General features: G+C 49.1%; 3 protein-coding genes across 3 annotated transcripts in view; 1 reads left to right on the forward strand and 2 right to left on the reverse strand.

Annotated features, from left to right (window-relative positions):
• Positions 1–15,644, forward strand: part of glis2b (GLIS family zinc finger 2b) — a 24,893-nt gene extending 9,249 nt beyond the window's left edge. The window contains exons 2-7 of the mRNA XM_076024248.1: positions 10,971–11,172; positions 12,393–12,523; positions 13,699–13,836; positions 13,930–14,063; positions 14,158–14,276; positions 14,799–15,644. Coding sequence (XP_075880363.1) covers positions 10,995–11,172; positions 12,393–12,523; positions 13,699–13,836; positions 13,930–14,063; positions 14,158–14,276; positions 14,799–15,523 — 1,425 coding nt within the window. The 5' untranslated portion in view covers positions 10,971–10,994 and the 3' untranslated portion in view covers positions 15,524–15,644. The remainder of the gene's footprint in view (positions 1–10,970; positions 11,173–12,392; positions 12,524–13,698; positions 13,837–13,929; positions 14,064–14,157; positions 14,277–14,798) is intronic.
• Positions 15,645–20,327: 4,683 nt separating this feature from the next.
• Positions 20,328–21,802, reverse strand: pam16 (presequence translocase associated motor 16). The gene is made up of 5 exons (XM_076024258.1): positions 21,662–21,802; positions 21,164–21,248; positions 20,912–21,048; positions 20,628–20,693; positions 20,328–20,494 (listed from the first exon to the last, which is right to left on the reverse strand). The coding sequence occupies exons 1-5, from the start codon at positions 21,662–21,664 to the stop codon at positions 20,411–20,413; spliced, it is 375 nt and encodes a 124-aa protein (XP_075880373.1). The 5' UTR covers positions 21,665–21,802; the 3' UTR covers positions 20,328–20,410.
• Positions 21,803–23,622: 1,820 nt separating this feature from the next.
• The window catches only part of coro7 (coronin 7), a 93,828-nt gene continuing 91,246 nt past the window's right edge, over positions 23,623–26,204 (reverse strand). The window contains exons 19-28 of the mRNA XM_076024246.1: positions 25,972–26,114; positions 25,769–25,873; positions 25,543–25,628; positions 25,196–25,337; positions 25,015–25,104; positions 24,819–24,935; positions 24,583–24,718; positions 24,376–24,467; positions 23,992–24,078; positions 23,623–23,820 (exon numbers count right to left, since the gene is read on the reverse strand). Of these exons, the coding sequence (XP_075880361.1) occupies positions 23,812–23,820; positions 23,992–24,078; positions 24,376–24,467; positions 24,583–24,718; positions 24,819–24,935; positions 25,015–25,104; positions 25,196–25,337; positions 25,543–25,628; positions 25,769–25,873; positions 25,972–26,114 (1,007 nt within the window). The 3' untranslated portion in view covers positions 23,623–23,811. The remainder of the gene's footprint in view (positions 23,821–23,991; positions 24,079–24,375; positions 24,468–24,582; positions 24,719–24,818; positions 24,936–25,014; positions 25,105–25,195; positions 25,338–25,542; positions 25,629–25,768; positions 25,874–25,971; positions 26,115–26,204) is intronic.

Genomic DNA, 26,204 nt, shown 5'->3' on the forward strand with positions numbered 1-26,204 from the left:
AAATCTACAATAGAAACATTTGCTATGAATCGCGTTTCAGGTCACAGTCGTCCTGTCAGCCATTTTAATACAAATGTTTGTATTGCAGTCAATGGGAAAAATGTTTTTTGGGCCTGTGCGATTTTTTTTTTGTTGCTGCAGTACCTTGAGTGGCCACTGGGAAAAATTGGCCCGCCGCCATATTGCCATTCCGGTATACAGTTCTGATAATACATCCATGGATAAAGTACGCATCGGAGCTCCGATCGTCTGACACCGCTGCCACGTGCCCGGAAAAAAGCCACGGGGCCTCAGTTTGGGACGGTCCGACGACGTTGCACCACCGTTGTTTTGGAATGAACGCGGCCGGTCGGAACATCAGCATAATGGCGTGAGTCAGCCGGAGTGCGGCGGCGATAACCGTGTGGGAGTTGCGAACGGACATCACTTCCGAGAGCCTGTCCAGCAAGTCCCAACACACACACAGCTGGCCTGATGGTGGGCTGATGGTGGGCTGATGGTGGGCTGATGGGGAGGGGTGGTGGTGGTGGTGGTGGTGGTGGTGGTGTGTGGTGGCAATTTTTCTTGGTTTGTTTTCATCTCTCAGAATCACATTCAAGTAATTTCAGCTACTTGGAGAAAACAAAGAGGCGCTGCCCTCCCCAGGCTCCTCCAATGAAAAAAACATGTTTACCCCAAAGCTCTGCTGCACCCGTCATAAAACAGCGCCCTTAACTTTTTTGTTTTTTATCACCGTATGTTTTTTTTCTCTCCTTTTTCTTTTTCTTCTTATTCTTCTCCTCCTTTTCCTTTCTTTTCCCCCCTCAACCGCCGCCATCTCCGACAGCCCCCGCTGTTTTCCACCCTGGCTGGCTCGAGAAGCCCTCCGTCCGGAGCAGCCACCCACCCACCCACCCACTTCGACTTCTCCTCTTTCCTCTTTCCTCCCCTCCTGTTGCTTTTCCTTAGCGAGCGCTGCTGTGCGCTGCGCTGAGCGGCGACGCCCCTTGCCTGTCTGGCGAGCCAACTCCAGACCTTGTGATTGCGCGCAGGAGTCGGAGGATTGCATCACCGCCTGTGGGGAGAGGCCACAGGAATGGGCCGAAAAAAAAGGGAGGGTGGGGGGGGGAGGCATGGGGGGAAGAATGAGGGGAGAGAATGGAGGGAGGGATGGCGGTGACTGACGATGCAGATGGTTGTCTGGGAGGCAAAGGTGGGAAGTAGCAAAGTGCTATTACTCTGTTACTTTACCTAGGTAGATTTTTCTAGGTAGCTGTACTGGAGTATTTCTTTTTCTGAAAACTCTGCTGGTTTAAAAGTGTTTAAAAGATACAAATTCTGTTCAAAGTTATCCTTTATAGCTGTTGTTACTTGAAGTGGAGCCATTTGAACTTTTACATTTAGTTCAATATAAATATATATTCAACGTACTACAGTATATATACACTTCCAGTTAAAGGTTTGGAAAAACACGTTAGATAAATCTAAATATGTTTTTTATGAAAGGTGGCTATTTTGAAGAAGTTTGAGTTATTTTACCCTTCTTTTTATTTCCTGCATAATTCCATGTGTGTTCAGACGTAGTTTTGATGCTTTCAGTGAGAAACTGCAATGTCAATAGTCATGAGAATGAAAGAAAAGACATTACATTTATAGGGTGTGTCCAAACTTTTGACTGCTAGTGTGTGGGATCATAATTTTGGAGGAGTTTTTTTTTTTTTTAGAGAACCTCAGCTTTGGGGTCACTGTTCAATTTTCACTCCAGAGAAACACAAAGGTGACTGTTATTAAAAGTGTAAACATCCAGTAACGAGTCACTGGTCATGACCATCACTGATTGCGGTTTGGTTGTGCTGCAGTTGAAAAAAACAAAACCAAACTGTAGTACTGACAGTACCAGCGCTGTTGAATGATGAACCAGATCCAGATGTTCATCCAAGACCTCTGGTCAGTCCGGATTATTCTGTCACCACTTTTTCATTTTTGCAAAAATCAGAACTTGTATTTTCTAACTTTTACTTGAGTTAAGAGAGTTGAATCAGTACTTTTACTTTTACCCAGTGTATTTCTGTTTTTTTTTTTTTTTTTTTTAACTTAAGTTCAGAATGTGAACTACTTTTGACACCTCAGCTGAGGCGATGTGGTTGTGGGGAGGCTGCAGGGGAATCGGGGGGGGGTGGGGACGTCGGTCAGGGACCCTCCAGATTTTTTTTGAAGAGGCCGAACACAGACTTCATTCTCTCGTGGTGGACGGACGGGCGGGAGGTCGCCCCCCCCCCCCCCCGGCCGCGTCCTTCACCAGCTCCTCCGAGGAAAAGCGGCCGCGTTGTGAAATGCCCCACGTTATTGTCAGATTACTCACTGCTCTTCAAAAGCCCGCAGTGCCGCTTGTGTGAAGAGTCTTCAGGGTTGTTTTTTTTTGGGGGGGGAAGGTTTACTGCCTCAACACAGTGAGTCATCGCTCCTTTGGGGGGAGGCTGTGTTTAGCCTGACACGGCACTGGAGCTGTTTTGGAACAATCCAGCCCCATTTGGGAAGTGAGATAGATTTAATGGGGGAAAGTAACGAGTGACTAATGACGCATTTTTCTGCACGTGGGCTTCTAATCGCATACGGCTGCGTTGTTTAGCTGCTACCGGACAGTTTAATAAATTGTCCAGTTCCTCTGTTTTGAAATACTTTTCTCGACCCTTCCACCCCTCCGAACACTTCCACCCTCCCAATCTGGGTGGTTCGGATCTGATGGGACCTACTGCGTTCCTGAATTTATTTTGTCTGTCGACACAGGTCAGAGGTCAGTGTGTCATGTGCTAATTCTGGATCATGGATGTATGATAAGAACTGGATACCGGACTGGCAATATAGTGGCGCGCCAGAGTTTCCTCAGTGGCTACTTGAGGTACTGCAGCAAAAAAAAAACTTTAAAATACGTTTTAAAGTTGACGTCACAACGTCGTACGTGCTGCTGTGTCTCAGCTCGTTCAGAGGTAAAGAAGTAAACCCGTCTTGTTTACTTCTTTACCTGCTTGCTCCCCTTTCAGCTCAGCCCTGCTGTTTTCCTGTTGTTTTTTTGATAATTAATAATATGCAATCTGGGATCAATAAGTATAAATCCTTCAATAAATAAAATGGGAAAATAAGTACAAATAGAATGATGAGGTATGAAAGTCGAAACAAATCGAACCAAAAGTAAAGTAACTTTCATTTGGAGCACTGATCTGACCTTTCAGTCCTTCTCAGAAAGTCCTGTGTAAATAAACGGGATCCGCACTCGGCGCTTCAGCAAACCAAACTCTCAGCAGACGTCGACTTAATGTTCTACCAAAGTTTAGACGTCAATGTTCAACCGTGGAGATGCCGCTCCAAGTGTGCGCTCTTCCTCTGACCGCAAACCTCAAGCGTGCCCCGCCCTCGCCTCCCCCCTCCGCCCCTCCTCCTCCTCCCACTCCTGGCACCTTCTCTCCCTGCCTGCCCTCTGCCTGGAATTCTTCAGTGTCTGAACGTTCTGGCTGGAGGCCATCGGTTTTGCTCGCTGAGAAGCTTCCTGTTGCTCTCTCTCTCTCTCTCTCTCTCTGCCTCCTCCGCTCCGTCTCTCCCTCTGTTTTTTCTCTCTTCCCTCTCCTGCCTCCCTCCGCCTCGCTCCTCGCGCCCTACGTCTTCCTAATTTGCACATCGTTTAATTTTCGCGAGCTCAAGCGCTTCGAGTCGCTTTCATGTATTTATAAATGTTCCTCTTGGAAATCCTATTAGAACATCTGCTGATTGCTCCTTGCGCAGAGGCATGCAAAACACACGTGTCCCTCTGTACTGCAGCTGTTGGGACTCCAGCATTTTTCTCCCCTGCTAGCGGCCCATCCCCTATGGCGCCGAACAACGCTGCTGTTACGTAATATTGTGTACAATTCTATGTGTTTTTCCCCCCCCTCTCACAATGGGGGGTGAAGAGAAAAAACGAACAAAGTTTGGATTCAAAGTTTAAGGAGGCAAACGTCTGCTGGCGATGTTTCTCCATTAAACGGAGGGAAGTTGTTCGGCAAATCTGCTCGGCGCTGGAAAAACGTAGCGCAAAAAGACGAAGGAGCAGCGATCGAACGACGCGGCGGAGGCGGCCAATGAAACGCAAAGGATAAAGGGATGACGAGAAAGGAGTAAACGAGAGGCCCAAAGGAGGAGCAAGAAGAGGAGGAGGAGGAGGAGGAGTGGAAACTGAGGTTTCCTGTCTGAGGAGGCGGCTGCTGGCTGAGGGGGACTGGGCTGAGGGAAAAAAGTCCCTCAGCTGAGTGTCGTGTGTGTGCGTGCTGACTGATCCGTTAGTGGGTGCACATGGGGGCCTGTGGTTGGGGTGTGTTGGAGTCGGCAGGGGTGGGGTGGGGTCCCTCACTCCCTCCCTCCCTCGCTCCCTCCCTGGTATTGCTTCAAGTAACGTCAGCAGTGACACAACCGGGAGCAAAGGAGGGACCATTTTTGGTTCGGAATCATTACTCAAGCCGTGACGTCAGCGTGTGTGTGCGTCTGCACGCACGAGGCCGGCCTCTCCAAGTAATCTCACCTCGCAATATCCACAATTTGGACGTAATCCGTGGAAATCTGCCTAATGAGGAATCGTTTAACGTTCAAAGTCTCCGATCACATCAATCGGATTATTTGTTGGCCGCGATTGTGCCCCATGTGTGTGTGTGTGTGTGAGTTCAAACCATGGATGCATTATAAGAACTGGATACCGGACTGGCAATATGTCGGCACACCAATTTTTCCCCAATGGCCACTCAAGGTACTGCAGCAAAAAAAAAATCCCAGCATTTTTCCCATAGACCGCAATACAAAAATAAGCACGCCTGACAGGACGACTGTGACCTGAAGCGCTATCCATAGCAAATCTTTCTATTGTAGATTTTTCACTTATGGTCTTTTAGTCGTTTTAAAAAAAGACAAAGGCCAGAAAATAGTTTATTTCCAGCGTGACGTCACAACGTCGTACGTGCCGCTGTGTCTCAGCTTGTTCTGATTGTCCTGACGTGTCCGTAAGTGACCTTCTCCAGAATGGTTCCGATTGGCCAAATAGATCACGCGAGTTACAGAGGCATGATGGGAAGTGACACTACTGCACACGCTCTATGGGCCCATTAATGTGGGAGTCAAACTTTTTTGGGCGTGTGCGCTGGGTGAGCAACTGCATTGAAATGATTGGGCCGCCATCTTGGACTCTGGGATACTGGTTCAAACCTGCACCGCACGCGTAGACGTGAGCGTTCACTTGACCCGGTGTGGTCAAGGGTCAGAGGTCACGCCACACCCACACGGCAATCAAGTCACCTCTGACCCCGTGGGTCGCACCTGGCGGATGGAATAACCAGCAGGTCTCGACGTGATGCTGCAGCTGCGGGACGTCAAACCCCTGGAAATACGAGACAGAAGAGTCGGAAAAATATCTATATTTTCTTAACATATGAGTTTTTAAATATAATGTGCTTTTCTGTCGTCTGCTCAAGTTGAGTTTTAGTTCAGGACTGTGTAAAGAGCCTCAAAGCCGCTCTCCCACTGAGATGTGCTGCCTGGTTGTTTTTCTTGTTTCTCTTCTCCAATTTGACAAAGAATCAACAGAGGAGCTCGTGATCGGCCGCCTCAAAAGGCTCTGGTTGCACACAGCGTTCTTCTTTTTTTTTTTTTTCCGCAAAAAGAATTGTTCGAGCAAAACCTCACGGTAATGCGTTTCATACCAGCCGTCACATCAACACCATCGCTGGCAAGAAGTTCCCACCGCGGCTGCTTCGCTCTGTTCTGCGTGTGTGTGTGTGTGTGTGTGTGTGTGTGTATGTATATTAGAGAGAGAGAGAGAGAGAGAGAAGGAGAGAAAATGAGACGGCAAAGAGCCCCTCGGGAGAGATGCTTTACCTCCTTCGGACCACCTCCCAGGGCCACAGTGGGGGGCAGATTAAGTTACTGCCAACCTCTGAGGGGGTCACCCAGTACGTGAACACACACACACACATACACACATTCTCCTATACTCCCACAGAACACACAGTTATTACAAAAGCTAGTTTTCTGCCTTGCACTATAATCATGTTTATTGTACGGTTTGGATATGCGGCAATGTTTTTTTTTTCTTTTTTTATTGGCCAGAGCGATGGCCTCCACATCTGAGCAGGATAAAGGCCATAACGCTCCGAATGCCTCTTTTTTTTTTGTTGCACTGCGAACAAATGTGTCATCCAATCACAGCTGCCGTGATGGTCTGTCTCCTCCGCCGACACCACCGACAAAACACGGCCAGCGAGGTCACTTTGTGTCTCGATAGTCGCCAAAAAAAAGAAGAAATGTGAAGTTGCCATCTTCTGTCTTCTCAAAAGGCAGAACGTGAGTGAAAGAACCTCGTGTTCTCCCAGCGGCATCCCAAAAACATGTGCATCCTTGCAGTCTCAGCTCTTCCGTGACGACGGCGATGCAAAACGTGTAATTCTGTCCAGTCGTTTGCTTCGTGTGCGTCCCAACCTGGAGTGAAAAAACTGCTGATTTCACATCCAATCGTCGGGATCGTTTGCTCGTCACGCATCCCGCGTGCAAAAAGACGGCCTTCGGGACGAATCGGCCGGAGCGGCGTCGGAGGTCGAGGGCTGTTTCCTCCGCCTCCTTGACCTGTTGCCCCTCCGCCATCCCCTCACCCAGGGGTGAACTCCAGCCCCCCCCCCCCCACCCCAGTCAGAGGGTCCCGGGCCCAGCGAGGCGGGGGAGGGGCGGGGGGTTGATGCAGTAGACACACACGGGTCTTTCTTTCAGGGCCTCTCTTCCTCCTCCACTTCCTGTTCCCTTCATCCTGGTGTATCCTCGCTGTGGCCCCTTTGGTCATCCCTGCCCCCCCGCCCCGGCCCCCCTCCAGCACCCTCCTGCTCAGCTGCTGTGGCCTGTGTTTACTCTGCGAGGGAGTGAGTGAGCGAGGGAGAGGGAGAGCGAGCGAGGGCCCGCAAGAGGGGACAATGGCGTCTTTCAGAGAGACTATCGACCCCGCGGCGCAGCAGAGGAAGTCTGCATGGGGGCCGGCCGACACCCCTTCCACAAACTTCACAGCCGCCCGCCACCGAGCTTTTACACAAACACGCCCTCGCATGTCATGCACGCACGCAGGCACACACACACACACACACACACGGCGCTCCTTCCTTCCTTTCCTGCGTCACTTTCTCTCTCATCCTTAATCCCCCCCCGCCCCCTCCCTCCTTCCTCCCCATCAACCTCCATCACAGCCGCGCGCTCCCGTACCTTCACTTCCAACATCCACACACACTGACTCATTTCCCAGCCACTCTTTTTTTTCTGTTTTTTTGGCTACCAAGAAGCGATGGTGAGGGTGGGCCCAAGGTGAAATCCAGCCCAAAAGTTGGACGGGGTGGTGGTGGTGGTGGTGGTAGTGGTGGGGGAGGGGCAGTTCATCTCTTCCCGACTTTCTGTTTTCCTGGGAAGGCTGAGAAAGTTTCGAGCAAATTTTCTCATTTGTCTGCCTGCTTTAGCCAAAAACAAAGTTGTGTGACTTGTGAAAGAGCCCGCGCGAGCACACACACACACACACACACACACACGCACACACAGTCAGCGCGGGTCCATCAAAACACACAAATCTTCTCTGTCTGCCACACTTATTCAACAGAGTTTTTTTTTTTAATTACCTTCAGCAGGGTGCGGTCTCCGTCTGCCTCCTGTTCCTGCATCTCATATACAATTATTCTGTCATATGACTGCAATAAATCACCATGGATGTACTAACCTAAATATCATTACTCCCTAACTGTTGCAGGAATCGAATGGGAACTATAAACAAGCACGAATGCGTAACGTTGTAATTTAGAAGTCAGTCTGAATTTGACGTGAATTCACCAAATTATCTAACTGAAAAAAATAAATCATCTCTCTTTTAAAAGAGTCACTATACTATTTTAACCTGTCTGGTTGCGCATACTCTTTAGATTAGACAAATGAAAGAGTTTGGATACTTAATGACATGTTTTAAACCTACAAGTTAATGTAAAAAGAATTAATATTCAAATAAAGAAGTAATCTTACTTTATTTGTTGGAAATATTTACACTCAAACAAAGCATTAGTGCAATTTGCGTCAAAAAGGATTCGCTGAGAAACAAACGGCGAGTGTGAACTGGTGAGGGCGGCTGCTGTTCCAGCCAGCCTGCTATGGAGGTCTACTTAATAAATTGGAAAAGATGAGCAATATAATCCATTATGGAGTTATAGTAATGGGTTGCACGTGGGGCCGCCGCTTCCTGAGAGGGGCTGTTGTGCACTGACCTCCTTAGTGTCTCCGTGCTGGTCTCACAGTGCGACACGGTCGGATCCCATGATCTGATTTATATTCCAGAGCGACGCAGATCCAAAAGTTCCATATCTGTTTCTTATCCAGTTTTATAGTCTGGATTAAAAAACAGTTTATCCGTTGGTCCCCAGCGTGGATAAGAGTGGGATTTGTAGAAAAGCTGTGCAGGGTGCTTTTGCTTTGGAGGGCTCGGGGGTGATTTTTTTTTTTTTGTTGCTATTTCATCCAAACAAGGAAGCCAAAATGTGCAGCAGCCAAGAGTTACAGTAAATTAGTCACTGCCAACCACAAGGAAAAAAAGGGATACAGGCACTGGACACGCTGGGGATGAAGAGGAGGAGGGAGGTGGTTCCATCATCAGTGGAAACCAGGATCCATCTGCTCTTATTCCTACGGCTAATTACTGTTTGCCGCTCTTAATGGGCGTGTGACGCTCAAAATAATAATTATGGCAACAAGAGGCTCCTTCTTTCCTCGTTACACAATCAGAATGGATCTGAGATTAGATTTAGATGAGCAGAGACGATGAGGTTAGAATCTTTAGCTGGATCATTTGAATTCAATCAGGGGGGAAAAAAAATCTCAGGGGGGATCAGATTTAAAAATTGAAAAAACAAAAGAGAGAAAGAAAGAAAGCACACACACACACACACACACACACACAGGCAGGCCAACGCTGCTACTGCCAAATCCTAAAGAGTTGGCCTGCGTGCTCGTGTCGGACGACTTCTTGGTGCCGGTCCAGTTGATTTTTGACCGCCGGTGTGTTCCGCTCGAGTGCGTTTGGAAACGTCTCGTCTCATTCCCTCCTCCTCGCTCCCGTGTGTGTGTGTGTGTGTGTGTGTGTGTGTGTTAGGGGGCTTCCTGCCCTCTGCGTGTTTGATTACGTCTGACATTTCGGTGTTAAGTCACTCTAAAGCGTTCGGCAGCACGGGCCGGCGGGTCATGCGCTCGTCAGCGAGGGCCTTTTAATCAAATGAAATGCAAAGGACACGCACAGTCCTGTTCCCCATGTTGGCACCGGGACTTGGACTCGGCTGATTGGGTCGATGAAAGCCCCTCCATCCATCCCGCCCCCCCCGCCCGCCCGCCCGGCCGTGGCCCCGGACGGGCCGCTGAACCCACTGACCTCTCGCCTCCGAGCCTCCCGGCTCCCCATGTCTCACGGTCGCTCTCAAAGCCCAGCATTCACACACATGCCATCATCTTCTGCAAGTGTGCGGCGGGAGAGGGAGCAGTGTGTCTGTGTGTGTGTGTGTATGTGTGCGTGGAGTTGTGCAGTCAGCGCATACGGTGAAAAGGTTTTTGGCTTCCACATGATGCGGCCCAATTGAGCGTGTAGCGCAGCATAGCGTCACTTCCCATCATTCCTCAGTAATTCACGCAATACATCAGGACACATCGGCCAATCACAATGAGCCGTTTTACGTGCATTTATTTATGTGTATACCGCAATAATGTGTATTGCGGTCGAGGGGAGAAAAATGCTTGTTTGGCCGTGGGCCATTTTGACTGTAGTACCTCAAGTGGCCACTGGAAGAAAATCGCTGTGCCGCCAGGAGTAGTGTGTCTGTATGTGTGTATGTGTGTGTCAGGCAATTTGTCGAAAAATTGTCGGTCTGATTAATGACTTGTGTGTCTATGTGGGAAGACGCACTTCCCTGAACTCTCGTCAGGAGAAATGTGGGACAATCCCACTGCGCCCTCTGTGGCTAGGAGGCCGCGGTGAACCCCGAGCACGTTGCTTTGAATGGAGTTTTTTTTTTTTTTTGGCAGTGGACCAGCTGTAACCCCCCCACCCCCACCCTCACCCCACTCGCCCCCCCCCTGCTGATGAGCACCGAGCGCACGTGTTTGGAGAGGAAGAAAAAAAAGAACAAGCCTAGACAAACACGCTGTGGCCCGTCTAATCTGAATGTGAGCGGGCTGTTTGCTCAGGCGGGGGTCCGCCGGGTGATTTCGCCCGGTGCCACTCGGTGTCGAGTCAGTCTGGCGGAAGGAGGACGACTCGGAGCGGCGGTGGGCAGTCGAGGGGGGCGGGTCTTCCCCGCTGCCGCCCTCAGGCAGGGTCCAGAGGTCACCGTGTCTGCAGTGTGCAGGAGGAGGAGGGGGGTGAGGCGGGTGGAGGGTCTCAAAGGTCCATGTGGGGTGAGGGGGGGGGGGGGGGGGGGAGGGGGTAGGTTCTCAAAGTGGAGGCGGGGAGGGAGGGGCACCGCGGGGTGCAGCGGGCCAGCGGGTGGGTGGGGTTGGTGGGAGGGTGCCGAGGGCCGACGGCGAGGGTGACCATCTGGATTGGATTGTGGACATTCCTCAGGAAGAGCGTGTGGGCAAAGGTCAGTGTGGAAAAAAAAAGGGAGGGGGGAGGTGGGTCACTCAGATCTCTACGTGAGCGTGCGTGTGTTTGTTTTTCTTCCTGCTCGCTCAGTGTTTCAGTGTTTCGGTCCGGCTGCTTCACTATTGTCGCACAGCACTGCTCAGATTCTGGGATGTCAGATATTCTCGAGAATATTCGCACAGGGAACCATATGCCACCTGGCTCGGGCAGGTCCGTCGCTTCCTTTGCTGCATTTTATGCTGTAGGTGGGGCAGGGAGAGGGGTGCAAGAAAAAAAAAAAAAACTTGTTGGCCCCCCACTCGGCTTAACCCTTGCCCCTCTGCGATTGTTTGCACAGGTGGGAGGTCAGCGGTTGGCGGCCATGCTCTCCTTAGACGAGCCCCTGGACCTGAAGCTCCATCGGCGGCCCAACGGGAGGGACAGAGGAGCGCGCTCGCCGCCCCTGTCGCCGCTGCACGCCAAGCGCGCTCGCCAGCTCTTCATGGCGGACGACGGTACTGCGGTCATAGAGCCCGCCTCCCCGGCCTCGCCGCACACAGGTGTGTATCCATATACGTCCACGTCGGTTTTTTGGGGTTTCTTTTCGAGGGGCCGGGTGAACTTCGATGTGGAGTTTGGACGTCATGGATGAAAAAGAAATAGATAGCAACACGCACTGCAAGTAAATGATAAAAATTAGAGAAGTGCAAGGTCCAATCAGTTTGAATCAAAACATGACAAACGGCCAGCAGCACTCAAGTGTCCATCTTAAAGATGTTTATTAGCTTCACTGACAGGCCACCGGGACCGAGCACAGGCGCGTTTCGAACAGGTCTTCCTCAGTGTGCACGCTCGTCCAAGCAAGACTTTAATGAGATAACAAGCTAAATGAATGTGTTAGAAGATAAATCTATATAATGAGGTCATTTCCTGGACGAGCAAACACACTGAGGAATACCTGTTCGAAACGCGCCTGTGCTCGGTCACAGATGACTGTCCGTGAGACTCATCGTAGAAATGATCCTACAACAGAAGGCAGTGACTTTCCACCTCTCGGTAGCACGCATGCATTTTGTCTAGTGCGGGACATTGAAGTCGTGGCTGTTGGGAACGTGCAGCGTTCCGTGTTTGGTTGAAAACAACTGAGCGACCAAAAGATTGTCAAAGTTTCACCTTAAGGTGGTGCCTCCAAGAGTAAAAGCAGAAGGATCGTCTACGTTCTTGGATTCCAAGAATTCATCCATCCGTCTATCTTCTCTACCCACTTCCTCCTGCACACACACCTATGGACAATTTAGAATTCCCAATTCACCTCACATTAGTGTTGTAGTCAAGACTGTACCAACCGAGACCAAGACATTATCAAGACTGGAGAGTATGGAGATCAAGACAGTACCAAGACATGTGGGGTTCAAGACCAAGACAAGACCGGTCCGGACCAAAAATCCCAAGTCCGCCCAGTCTGAGACGAGACGAGACGAGACAAGACCCTTAAAAAGTGGTCTTGAGGCCAAGACCAATCCCAAGCACTACAACACTACGTCGGGATCAAACCTGCAACCTTCTTGTCTTAAGGGGGCAATTGCAGGATTCCAAGAGTTGTCAGAAAAATGGAACCTCATGCTCGCACTTGGGAGACCCTCAGCCTAATCATGAGAGTTCAATCTCTGGTTACCAGGAGTAAAAAAATGTGTAACCTCAGGATAATCCGCCCAGCGGTGCCTCTGACATTACAAAGACCAGGATCAGGTCGCCCTAAGCGCTGTGTTTGTTTTCTCAGGTGTCCAGGTGGTCCCCCATGATCGGACTGACACTCCCACCCCCCCTGCAGTGGACCTGAGCATGTCTCCCTCCTCCCGCCACACCCCCAGCTCTCCGGAAATGACCAACAGCAACTACATTCCCTCGGGGGTGAGTGAAGCGCGCTTCCAGCGCACACACGTTCGCACCTCCGTGTCACACTTTCTGTTTATTAATCCGCCCCCAAGTTTGGCAGAAGGAACGAACGCTGCCCTCCAGTCCGGTGGCTTGCAGCTCGAGGCAACACAGGAAAAAAAAAAAAAAAAAGGTGTGACTCAGCCTCTCAGGGTCAGCAGATCAGGAGCGGCTGGGTCGTGTTGGGTTGCGCCTCAGCAGGGGAATCCGATTACGCGAAGGGTGTGAGAGAGTCGGAGGGGCTGCAGGAGCTCTTATCAAGCGCCTCCTGTGCATCGCCAACAAGTGTCTCAGTCTGCAGGGACGTGCACCCTGTGGCCCCCGCTGGCTACATGTGTGCAGCGTCTGTGCGCCTAATCAGATTTTCAGACAAGGTACAGCCACGCAGACCTCACGCCGCCTAATTCAATTCCCTCCCAATCTAATTGAAACATGCTGGCTGGGAGCATTCAGCCGCACCACTTAGTCCTCGATAGCCTCCGACCCCGGCCACCGGACACAAGCTGCACTCAACTTCTCTCTGAAGCTTTTTTTTTTTTTTTTTTGCTTTTCTTGTCACACTCTCACACGTTCTCCAGTTTGTGACCCTTCATCGCCCCGCAGCAACTTATACCCGCACGGTTTTGAAAGAGGCGGCTGAGCTGAAAGTGAGGGATTGTAATAAACAATTCTTTGGTCGGAGCGGCATGCGTTTGAGCCATTGATGTATTATGAGAACTGGATACCGGACTGGCAATACTGTGCGGTCCAGAGTTTGACTCCTATGGTTTCGTAACTGCGTGGAGCAGATCAGTCAATCTAGCATCAAATGATACTGACGCTAGAATTTAGCTAGCTACCGTAGCTTTTTGGCCTCCTGAAGAAGCCATGTCTCTTGCCAAGTTGTAAATAACTATGGCGACTACTTGTTGCGTTTTCACTTTTCTTCTACATTTTATTACAGCCACTTGATTGAAACGCACCTTTATTGGGAGATTTTTATGACTTGCACAAGAGTGACAGTATGCGAGGACAAAGAGGAGACCTTTTCGGAGAAGCAGTTAAAAAGCTACAATGACAAGATTGCCGTCATACTGCCTCAGACTGAGAGTGGAGGATTTTACTAACTGCTTTCTCCGTTTATTTTCATCCAAATTCTCTAAATCTGGCAGGCCTTCCAGTTTTTCGTGCCAATCGGAGCGGGGGCGGGGCTTCACCTCCCGTCCTCCATGTTCGTAGGCCAGTCGGGCGACAAGCGAGCCTCGCCTGATTTCTCGGCGGACGAGCAACTGGCCTGCCACTGGAAGAAGGTGAGGTTGAAAAAAAAATCCCCAAGGAAATAAACCAAACTATGATCCGGTCGCAGCCAGACTGACGTGGGGCTTTTGCTGTCTTTGTTAAAGTGCCATTTACTCTTCGACTGCCTGCAAGACCTGGTGGATCACGTCAACGACTTCCATGTCAAGCCTGAAAAGGATTCTGGGTACTGCTGCCACTGGGAGGGCTGCGCCCGGAAGGGGAGGGGTTTCAATGCCAGGTGAGACAATCGCACGCTTGGCTTTTGACGATCACACACGAGTTCCAGGAACGCTGCCACATTTGACCTAATCACTGACGACGTGTGGCTGCAGGTACAAGATGCTCATCCACATTCGCACCCACACCAACGAGAAGCCCCACCGCTGCCCCACCTGCAACAAGAGCTTCTCCCGCCTCGAGAACCTCAAGATACACAACCGGTCGCACACAGGTCAGTGTGTTGTTCTGTTTGCTGTTGAGTGAAGACAAAGGAACCTCCTGAGTTGGATCACTTTTACACATCAAAGTCCAGTGTTGGGATGATTACTTGCTGCAAATGTAATCGATTTTACCCTATTAGAAATGTAACTAATGTGTTTCAATTACTTTACCAAAGTAATGCAACTAATTACATTTCATTACATTTTGACCACTTTTCTCAATATTCAGGAAATGTTCTCAACTGTTTAGCCCTGACACTATTAAGCTTTCAGCAGCTTTGGTAGGTCAGTGGTAGGGGGCGCTGCAGTTCCGAACTTGACAGGAGAACCAATCAAAAGGCTCAGCTAACTAATTAAACATTAAGCCTTTTTTGTAAAAACAAAATTGGTGTAATTACACATTTGTTCCAGATATGTAACTGATTACAATAATGTTTATTTTGTAATTAAATTACTTCACAACATTAGTTACATGTAACTCTATACTACCCGACACTGCCAAAGTCAAACTGGCTCTGTCCTCCTCTGTCCAGGTGAGAAGCCGTACATTTGTCCGTACGAGGGCTGCAACAAGCGCTACTCCAACTCCAGCGACCGCTTCAAGCACACGCGCACGCACTACGTGGACAAGCCCTACTACTGCAAGATGGTGGGCTGCCTGAAGCGCTACACGGACCCCAGCTCCCTCCGCAAGCACATCAAGGCCCACGGCCACTTTGTGGCCCAGGAGCACGGCTCGCCGGGCCGGGTGGGCTCCGTGTTGAAGGGGAGCGGCGGCGGCCTCCTCGGTGGCGACATGGGCAAGGATTCCGAGCTTTCCTACGTCAGCGCGGCGCACATCATCATTCCGGGGGCGGCGGCCGCCCTCCTGGGGGCACACGGCCTGCAGGGCCTGGGCGGCTCTCTGCCTCTGTCCCCGCTGGGCGCTCGACCCCTGGACCTCAGCTCGCTGGGCTGCCCCGGCTCGCCACCAGGGGGCGGCATGGGGCCCATCCTGTCCTTCAACGGCTCGCCGCTCGGGCTGGGCAAGTCGCCTCTGCTCTCCTCGCCGTTCCCCTCCTCGGCCCTGGGCCTGCCCATGGTGCCCATGCTGGAGCGCAGGGGCCTCGGCCTGCACGGCAAGAGGGGAAGAGTGGAGGACAAGAGTGGGGCCGGCGGAGGGGTGCTGAACCTCTCCACAGGTGGGTCTCACGATCCAATGTCCTGGGTGGTCATACCCCCGGGCACCGTGGTGCTCAAGCCGGCTGTGGTCAACTAATAACACGCACGCGCAAACACACACACACACACACACACACACACGCACACACTCGTGCACGCTCACACATCAATACACGCAAACATTCCAGGAGAGCTCAGGGGGTCGGGGGTCGGGGGTCGGGAGGGGTGGGGCCTGGGGGGGTTATGGGGTGAAGGCCATGTTGATATGGATTGGCTCGCACAATCACATCCAGAAGGGCTTTGGAGGTGGTGACAGAACTCAAGAGGAACCCTGAGGAGGCGCCGCCGACAGCACACCTCACGACAGTCATGCACACAACGCAAGCCTCTTGTCTTGATCGGACTCTTTCAACCTGGGGCCCAAGAACTCTCTCTTCAGACGACGTACGGCTCTTTGTTTCTACCACAAGGCCCTAATAATGGACTCCTCCTACCTACTCTGTTGTTTTTTTGTTTTTTTTTTCATATATTAATATGATAATCATTCCTGTTTGCTGGTTCTTTGCAAAGGGACCATAAAACACGACAGTCTTAGCGCTCTGTGTTCCTCTAAAAGTCCCCGTTACTTATGTACCCTCGTATTTATGTGACAGCGTGCCTCCAGCCCAGCCGTGAGAGAGACACACCGTGAAACTGAATGACGACGCACTCACGGTTGGGCGAAAAAGAAATAAGGCGCAATACAACAATTCTCCGCAGTTGATTTTTCAAGTTAGGACCTATGTACACATACATAAATATATATATTATTTTTTTCCGCAGGACGCTATGAGGAATACGATTCAGACAGGCGTGCCGTACCAAAGCAAGTGCACTCAAAGTGTCTCGGAATTGTCCAAGAGGGGAAAAACAAACAAAACAAAAACAGGCGTCGACTTGGAGACGGTTCAGTCGAACACGGCGCATAACTGGTGTCGACTGATTATCTACGATAGTGTTAAAACCTCAGAACTGCTGCTAAACTCTCGGCTCCCCCCTCCAGGTGTAGCACACACACGCCTAGGGGGTGGGCGGCTCTCTTTTGACAATCTGCTCCCATTCGGGGGGAAGGCGACCAGCCAGAATGTGCGGCGGGTGGGCGGGACCAGGGGGCTTTTTCAGGGCACAGAGCCAAACGCAGGACTCGCCACAGACAAACGGTGTCTCATCACCTGTAATCATTACCCTTCCCCCTGCATTTTTTTTGTATTCCTTTTTTTTTGTACGCCAGAGAAACGAAAAAAAAAAGAAAAAAAGGGGGCATCGGTGCGTCTGGCTCCCCCATCTGGTCAGAGGCGGTACTACCGCTGTGACACTCCTGGATTGTCCCAGCTGCTCTCCTGTGATTGAATCCGGCGCAGTGGCCGGTTTTGCCGGTTATGAAAAGAGCCACTGTGCCGATAAACACCGGCTTGTCGTGTTTTCCTCAAAGGGGCGACCCCGAGTCGCAACCCGGGGGAAAAAACAGATGGCGATGTCGAGCGTCGGGAAAGCTAAACCCGACCTCGACGTTTATTTTGTTGCCAGCTTAACAAGTGCTGCGCTGTGCCAAACATACCTTGGGAGGCGGGAGGAGTGAGGAGGGTGGAGGGAGGGGGTGTGGTGTTGTGTATTGTACCGCAGGAGGGGGAGGAGCCACGACGCACCCCAAATGCCTCATTACAGCTGGACTGACCAGGAAGCCACACTAGTGCAAACTGCCTCATTTTCCTCTGTCCCAAGGGGCGAAAAAACAAACAAGAAACAAACAAACAAAAAAAAGCAAAGACTTCTGCTGGGGAATATTTTTCTGACGGTCCCGTGAAGCAGTCGCCTCGCACCTGCTGCGCACTGCCACGTTCGCCACGCGGCTACACGAGTCGTCTCAGCCGGGGCCGGAGGCCCTCTTTCACATTTTACTTTACCGTGCAAAAAAAAAAAGTGGTCAGTCTGGCTGCAGGAGGGGAGGTCGAGGAGCGACACGACACGAGGAGCATCTCCTCAATCCTCCTCTTCCTCCTCCTCCCTGCCAGCTCGCCACGCCGGTCTCACTTCTTTCAGCACCCAGTCTTAGAAATAATCTGTTGTTGCTGTTTTTTTTATATCATTGTACTTTTTTCCCCCCGCTGTTGTTCAGACGAGACATTGTTTCCTGATGTTGAAGTTGCTTCTTGTTTTGTGCAGCGGCCTCTCTGCACTCAGCTTTCTGCCGTCGAGATAGAGCCAATGTAGAGATCGAGGAAAGGGAAGGGAAAAAAAAAACAAGGTGTGGGAGCTCCTCCTGGGCGTCGCCTCTTCAAGCAGTCGCAGTCAAATTTGTGTGTTTCCTTTGTTCAAAGGTTTACACAGCCCTTCTAGGCCTTTTCTTCTTTTCAGTAACCTCCTGTATTGGTGGTGCCACGGTTAGAATCGAAAAATAAGATGTCAAATCGCTTCACTCTTGCCAGACCCAGTTGGAAGGGGAAGCAAAAACAACATCGCCCACCCACTGGCTTTCTTCAGAACTCGACCTCTCCACCTCCCGCTATCAGCGTAGGGAGCTGATTGGGAATGAAACCCATGAAATCCATGGAAAATTGTACGTTTGGCGAGATGAGAGACCTCGGGGCCAAAATCTGTGATCCAGCTGTCGTGCAGCAGTCGAAAGGCTGGTGGACGAGATGGCTGCACGTTGTTCCGCGCTGATTGACAAACGCTAAACAGGCTGTAGAACAACCGAGACGCTCGGAAACGACTTCAGCAAAGGAAGATGAACGGTTGAAAACGTCTTCTTTAAATTCAAACGTTACGATATTCTGATCGATGCATTAAGTGACCAAATACAAAGCACGTTCAGGCTCCTCCAGGCGGAAAACAACTGTGAAGGGACGAGAAATATCATTTGACTGCAAGATGCCCGACAGCTCAGGGAACGCGAGAGCGAGAAGAGCGACGATCGGGCAGACGATCGAGCGAAGGACGACAAAACATGCAGAGACGAGAGGCTGCGTGTGTGTTTGTGTGTGTGTGTGTGTGTGTGTGTGTGCTCCTGCAGAGGAGGAACTGCAGAGGACGGCCGCCCTCCATCTGTCTGCCCCCCCATCCCCACCCACTCCACTCCCCCACCCCCAAGCTAACAGCCTGCCTCCCTGTGAAGTCGGTGGCGTCGCGCCGTCCAGTGTGGCAGCCGCTCACAGACGGAGCAGCAGGCTGCGGGGGGAAAAACTAGGCCAGCGAAATGTCTGCCCACCCAGTTCCTCCTTTCATCCTCCTGCAGATTAAAAGCACAAGCGCAGACGCCATCCATCTTCCCGCCGCAAGACGACAGAGACACGACACGATCGTTTAGCAAGAATGAAAAAAATGTCCGACAGAAAAACAAAAGCCACTGCAGGGAAAAAAACTGTCCAGCTGTGTTTCAGCCTCATGACTAAATGACAAGCGCGCGAGCGCGCGCACACATGCACGCACGCACGCACGCACGTCATCTGCGCTCTCATGTCATCTCAGGCTTCTCTAGACGGTTCGGGCATGTGATGTCATCAGTAACAGGTGTTAGTTGACGAGACATGGTTTCCCTGGCAACAGCGAGGCCATCAGATGCTGCGGCTCGGCTCCCCTCCCCTGTCTGTCTGTCTGTCTGTCTGCCTGCATTTGTGTGTGTGTGTGTGTGTGTCTGCGTGCGCGCACGTCTCCAGTAGGTTGAAACCAGGGGCAGAGACTCGGCACGGCGGCAGAAAGCTGAATCATATCGACACGGATCCGCTGCGGGTCCACAGTGTTATTAAATAAGCTGTATGATCCATTAACCCTTTGAGCTCAGTCTGTTTATAAACTGCACTTTCCTCCCTCCAGCGCATAGCATGTGTACATACGGGATGCGGCCGCGTCCGCTCGTTAGTGACAGAGCATCGTTCGCCCTCTTTAATGGGAACCGAGACAAATAGTACAAAAAGAAAATCACACAATGACTTGCAAAAATGTATGAATTTCGAGTCTTTTGACGAAAGCGGTACTTGCTCCAGGAGATTTTCTTCTTTTTTTTTTTGAAAGTAACCCACACTTGATACTATGTCAAAGTGCACAATCAGTGGCACGAGTCAGTTCAGAGGCGTGCCACTGACTCAGGTGCCACAGTGTTGCACAAAGGGTTAATGATAAGACTACGGCCACCCACGGCCTGTTCCACGTTATGGTTTTTTGCACATTTGTGAGATATTATGTCAGTATTTTAAATTTTTTTTCCAAGTGCCTTTTTACTCTAGGTAAAAAAAAAATAAAAAATAGAAGTTATACACTATACGAAAAAAAATGACTATATGAAAATATATATATTTTTTCCTGGCATCATGTTCTGTGCGTGAACATGAAGAATTTTAGAGTTGTAAAAGTCTCCAATTGGTACAACATAGTGGCGTTCTCCTGTTTTAGAGGAATTTTATTACGATATTGATGAAAATGTCAATGAAAAGAAAAAAAATGTTTAATAAAGTTGTATTTGATACAAAGCCTGGTTTTGTTTGCCCCACCAACTTCTCATGAAATGCTATTTCAAATATACACTTTCATTTAAGACTTCATCCAACATCTGGACACCGAGTGAGGTTTTCATACTTGTGACCCTTCACCTGCACAGAAACACCACACCAAATATTTACCTGAGTATTGTTTGGACAAGCTGCGTTTTCCAGCTATTTCATTCCACAGTAGCTGAAATGTGACATAAAAACTATGAGTAAATATCAAAATACATAAGCAGCAACACTCGTGTACTCACTAATTACGGTATTTGACTCTATCCGCCCACTTGTGTCATTTTACGATTGAGCTTCAAGCATCCCCAGCAGAAAAAGTGCTCTCACTTGATGAAACTTGACAAAAATGTGACAAAGTCAGGATTTAAAAAAAAGGGGGGAAATACTTTTATTAGGACATAATTTACAGAGGTTTGGGAAGGAGAGCGATGGGGCAGTAATCATTTCATACTTCATGTTTCTGGCGTCTTCTGCTTTTCTTGATGTTCACTCTGAATATATAATTCCTCCTCTAGACGCTCCTTGGCTCGCACCACCTGTGCAACAAAGCAGGAGAGGGAAGTGATGTCGTAACTGCATTTTCAAAGCGGATTCATCAGACAAATATAAAAAAAACAAAAACAGATGCGTCGTAAAATGAGAATATTTTTGGCCGTAGCCGTTACTCACTTTTGATTGGAGGTAAAATGAACCGCCCACCGACTTGTCATTGACTTTGAAAAGGTGATCGTAGTTCTGAAAGAGACAAACACATACAGGTCTTTTAAGTCACTGTATTTAGCAACGAGGCAAATCAGGCTTTCGAAAACAGTGAACATATATGCTGATAATGTCGATGGGCACTCCATGCTTTTATTATCTCAAAAAGGAAAGCAAGTCGCTGCACATGTAAAGAAACTTCTAAAGCAACAAGGTCATAGAGCTCTAGCCATGGGCTCTGGTGTTTTCCGTACCTTCTGGACCTCTTCAGGTGAGAGTGTGGACATGTTGAGGATCTGCTGGGCCTCCTGCAGACTCATCCCGGTGATGCTGGAGGCTGCGGCAGACTGCTGAGACGACTGGCCCCTGGCCTGCGCTGCTGCTTGACTGGCTGTGAGGGAAACAAAGAAACAATACAAACGTCATTTTGTTGGAGAATTGGGGAAAACCCTTGTCGGGATGTGAGTGATGTGATGTGATGTAATTGGCCACATCAGCGATCATACCTACGTATTCTTGCCGTACAGCGCGTGCGAACGCACGTCCAACCACCTGAGCCCCCATGACGATGATCTGAGCGAGGTACTTGGCCTGAAAACAGCGACAGTCAGTCAATCAGTGGCACCCACATGACAACGTGTCGGTTCTTCTCATAACTGAGACTTAGTGCACGAGGACACGATTTAAGCCGTAGTGTGGAAGCGAAATATGCTAGTGACGAAACATCTGGAGATGCTAACAGTAACAGTAACAACCCTTATCGGTTTACACTGACAACGGTACACACTACTAGACGTTGCACTCGGCTCCATAGGTTTCACCCCAAACCGGGCTGTCAGGAGCCAAGAGACGAGGAATGTTGCCGCCGCAATGCTGCGTTCTCAATGTAGGACGCGGCAGCAGCAGCCTTGAGCTAATGCTAACTAGCGTCTTTGCCTCGGTCTCACAGTGACAGCCAGGCGGTGAATAAGTACAAACGAGAATGTGACAGAACGTGCACTTACCATTTCTGAATATCACTTCCCAGCCGGCGTGCGGCTCTCGTACTCTCACATGTAAGAGATGAAGGTTATTTTGTGGTCAAAGTTCAAGGAAACGACGAGACGAGAGGACGAAATTTCAGATAAACTCAAGTAGATGATGTTTCTAAGAGTGACGCCTAGTGGCAGGGAGGCAAGACTACAGCGTTAGCCTAGTCTGGTTAGCTCGGTGGATTTATTCATTAGGAGTCTTAGCGTTTAAGTTGGTGAGTGACGACATTCTTCTCTAAATATTAGCGATTACTGTAAAATTATTGTGCGACCATTACTTATGTGTAGTACTTTAACGCTGTTAATTGAAGTACAAGATATTTAAAAAGTAGTCTTTCAAATAGCTTGCATGCAGTTCAGAATTTGTTAAAGTAGCCTTTACATTTCTTATTTTCTGTTAGTGTGCTGAATTTGTTGTGCATCAATAACCCATTTTGATGCTTAGAAATCCCTTCGGCTTTATAATTCATTAAAAACCAGAAGACAGACGGTAGGTACCAGGTGCAAAAGGTGTTTATTGAAGGAGATCATTGAAAAACAAAAATTCACAAACGTTACCCAAAACAGACTGCAAAACAAAAAACAAAACAAAACGAGCAATACGAGATTCAATTTATATCAAAGCTATTATTTGTCCAAACACAATGATGTGCAGGTTAGTCCAGTCCAGTCCAGACAACTGTGGCATTTTGTGAACCAAGACCACAGACAATATAAATCACACAAACACAGACAACACCTGCAGTTCATGTACAGTATACAACATGACAGGCATGCACGGCTGAGTTGACTGGGATTTTTTTTGTTGTTGCAGGGGGTCAATAAGAGGTTGTAAACATACATGGTGCATTCAACCTTCGGTAATGGTCGTAGATAGTATTGCTATAGCTTGACTGGTATCGTACTTGAAGGCTTTGATGGCTCTGTTGGAAGTTATTAATACTGTTGCTGATCACTCCAGGGATACTTAGGACGAGTGGACATTTGATAAGAAAATTAGCTCATTTATGATAGAAAAATCACCAAACGGTTGGAAGAAAATGATAAATTGCCTATAAAAAGAAAAGAAAATTAGTTTAGATTATAGATTATACAAAAGGCCCCATGTGACCACCGTATGGCAAAACATTCCCTCAATATTCAACTCATTAATACACGAAAATCATCATTATGTCAAAATGGCACCTTATTTTATCATTGCTATAAAATAAAAAAGACAAGTGAACTAGAGGTTTGCGTTATAAATTCCAGTTCATGGCCAAACATGAGTACTGGTGACCCTGTCGTATCCTCGGAGTGGATTTGGCTGATGAAGGCTTTGAACGAGTGACACTCCGCCTGACCGGAAGACGAAACCTTTCCCATCAAAATTCACAATATTCAGATACTCAACGCCACCAAAAACACCAAACAACGCCCCGAATCCCACAACCCTCACTTGACATTTTCAACAATACAACGTGACGGCGTGTGCTTGCATCACTGGCCAGTAGATACGCACAACAAACAAAAAATACATTGTGCATCAGTATCATGCTTAAATCGTGACCACAAAGCACAGGGAAACAAAATGATTTTTCCAGTTTTTTCTTTTTTAAACCGTTACAAGCATGATTGGTCAGAGAGCAAACAGCAGTGTTACAGGTTAAACTCCCTGCCTGCTGTTTAACTGATTGTGCGCTGACTGAGCCTGGCTTACATATTGTCTTATCCTGAAATCTGCTATCTTGAATCGTGAGTTTTCCAAACTATCATTTTTCAGTTGCATTAAAAAAAAAAATGGAATCGCTAACATGAGAGAGACTGAATTTATATCAATACTGTATCATTATCCCTAAGAAGTTTCATGCAGTCCTATTTGATTTACAAAGCCTCAGCAGGTCATGTGACGCGCGCCGATGTCAGAGAACGCTGCGGTGTTCTACTCTCCCAATGTAAACCCTCGTTGTGCAGTCGTCACTGTGCTGTAATTCTGAGATGATGGCCGTTTGAGCTCGGAGGTCCGCTGGCACCGTTGCAAAATCCTGGCATCCTGATTGGTCCTTTCCTCTCTGAAAGCGAGGACGGGGCGACGCCCCACCCCCGCCCTCCTCCTCCGTCTCCGTCTCCTCCTCCCTCTTCTTCTAGTCATCCTGGACGACAGAGCAGCCACAGACGGTCAGCGCAGCCACAAAGTACGCATGAGAGAAGTTTTAATTCTCTTTCATCCAAAACAAAAGAAAATGTGGGAACACAAAGTGCTATTTTCTTTTCCAACACGCACCCGGCGGTGTTTGTGACTCATCACACCACATCACACTCACCCACTCGTCCTCATCGACCCCTTCGAAGGAGTCCTGCGGCAGCGGCTCGTCCATGTTGCCCAGCTTGGCCGCCATGGCGCTGAGCAGCTGGGAACGGAAAATGGACAATTCACTTGCACTTTAATGCACCATAACACCCATAATCATGTAAATTCATTTATAGCCGCTGTATTATATTATATTATATTATATTATTTTATAACATATTATATTTATATTATATGATAGATTTGATTAAAAAATATATTATATTATATATTACATACATTACATTTCAAAATCATATAACTAATTTTACTACATTGTTTATTATTGTTATTAATTTTATTATTGTTATTGGGTGTCAAACTGAGCGGATCGAGCTTCGTTTGCACTCAACCTCACCTCCTCCTTCTTCTGCTCGTCAGTCTTCTCCTCCAGGTAAACCGACGCAGGCACAAACTTCCTAGCCGGAGCCTCCTTTGGAGCTTTGCTCACTGAAACCGTTTAAGAACGGAAACGTTTTTACAAACTTTCACCTGGACGGCGAGCGGCGCCACACAGCCGCACGCTAACTGTACAGATCCAGCCTGTATGGTCAGTTTTGCGCACCTGGCGTCATGTCTTTGGGCTTCAGGCTGATCTTCTTGTGTTGGCCGTTGGACCCAGACAGCCACGCGGAGGCGGTCAGCGCCGGTTCCCAGCACACGGCGGTGTCGGGGTACACGTCGTCCTGGAAGAACTCTTTCTGCGCACCGGGAGATAAACAAACACATTTACAACCCACAGAAACTTTGAGTCGCTGCAATGCCTGTATCCACCAGGTGGTGGTGCAGAAGATAACTCACCCTGACCCGAGGCACCTTGAAGGCCACCGGCTCTATGGTGCCCCTGGTGAGCATGAGCGCCACGGCCACCTCCACGTCTCGCACGTTGCACTCGGTCTTGGGCAGGAAGGCCAAACCCTGGACGCACAAACAGGAAGTGACGTCATTGCAGGTTTTGTAAAAGAGGAAAGTGAGGGCTCTGGGTTTTCTTTTTCACCTTATGAGGTTCCTGGGAGCTGAAACAGCTGCACTCCAGGAAGTAGGGCGCTTCAGGGGCGATCTCAAAAATGACAACCTTGGTGTCGCCCTGAAATACAACATCGCCTCTTTTATTTCCGACTTCTGTGGGCAAAATTCATTCAACTGACTCGATTCATTTATTGTCCTTTGGCACTTACTTTCCCGGTGAGGATGACCAGACTGGTGTCCGGGTCGTAATAAGGGATGAGAGTGGACGGGGAGACATCTAGGGACACGTTGCCGATGGCTCCTGAGGACAGAGAGTCGGCGGAGAACAGGTAGAGTCCTCTCTCGCTGCGACTGAGGGACGAGTCGTTTGCACTTGTTAGTTTCTTAATGATTCATGTGATCCTTACAATACATATTTTCTAATCTTAATTTTTATTCTAGTGGAGCCTTGCAAAAAAATGTCAAAAAAGCCGTACAGAGCTCCAGAAAAATACAAAATACAAAGTTGAACAAGTTTTCACATATTTTGAATTTTTGACTTTCATTCACAATTTACCTGTCAAATCCTGACACCAGCAGGTACTTGCCGTCACACACCCACACCACTCGAGCTCCTCTGTGCCCCTCTGGACCCGGGCCCTCCTAGAATAAAAAAAATATTAGCGTTTTATTTTTCTGTCTAACTCTTTGCTATAATATTTTCTATTTCTATTTGCCGCCACTAGATGTCACTGCTTGCCCAATATAGCAATTCTAAGGGCTTGTGAGCCGATGTCGCACACCTGAACCGGAGTTGTGGATTTCCGGGGGTCATAGATGCGAACTTTGCCGTCTTTGCACACGGTGGCCAGGAGCTTCCCGTCAGGACTCCAGGCCATGCAGAACACCTGGACGCAGCCCAGACAGGAAGGAACGGAGGGATAAACTGATGTCTGGATCGGTAACGCACCTTCACACCACTTCAGCGAGAGTGCGGCTCACCCACCTGCTCCTGGTGTCCTGTGAGGACTTTGACTTCTTCTTCACTGTCCAAGTTCCACAGTCTGACGGTGGAGTCGTAGGATGAGGACACCAGCAGTCCGCTGGCCAGAGGATGGAACTTGATGGAGTAAATCTTTTCCGTGTGGCCTACGAGGAGTTACGACACCTGTGATTGTTGCTGTTGTGCGTTATGGGAAAACAACAGAGAGACGGGTAGTGGTGGTGGTTCACACCTAC

The sequence above is a fragment of the Nelusetta ayraudi genome, unplaced genomic scaffold, assembly GCF_046127955.1.
Source record: "Nelusetta ayraudi isolate G7.1 ecotype Tasmania unplaced genomic scaffold, CSIRO-AGI_Nayr_v1 ptg000016l, whole genome shotgun sequence".
NCBI classification, from domain to species: Eukaryota; Metazoa; Chordata; class Actinopteri; order Tetraodontiformes; family Monacanthidae; genus Nelusetta; species Nelusetta ayraudi.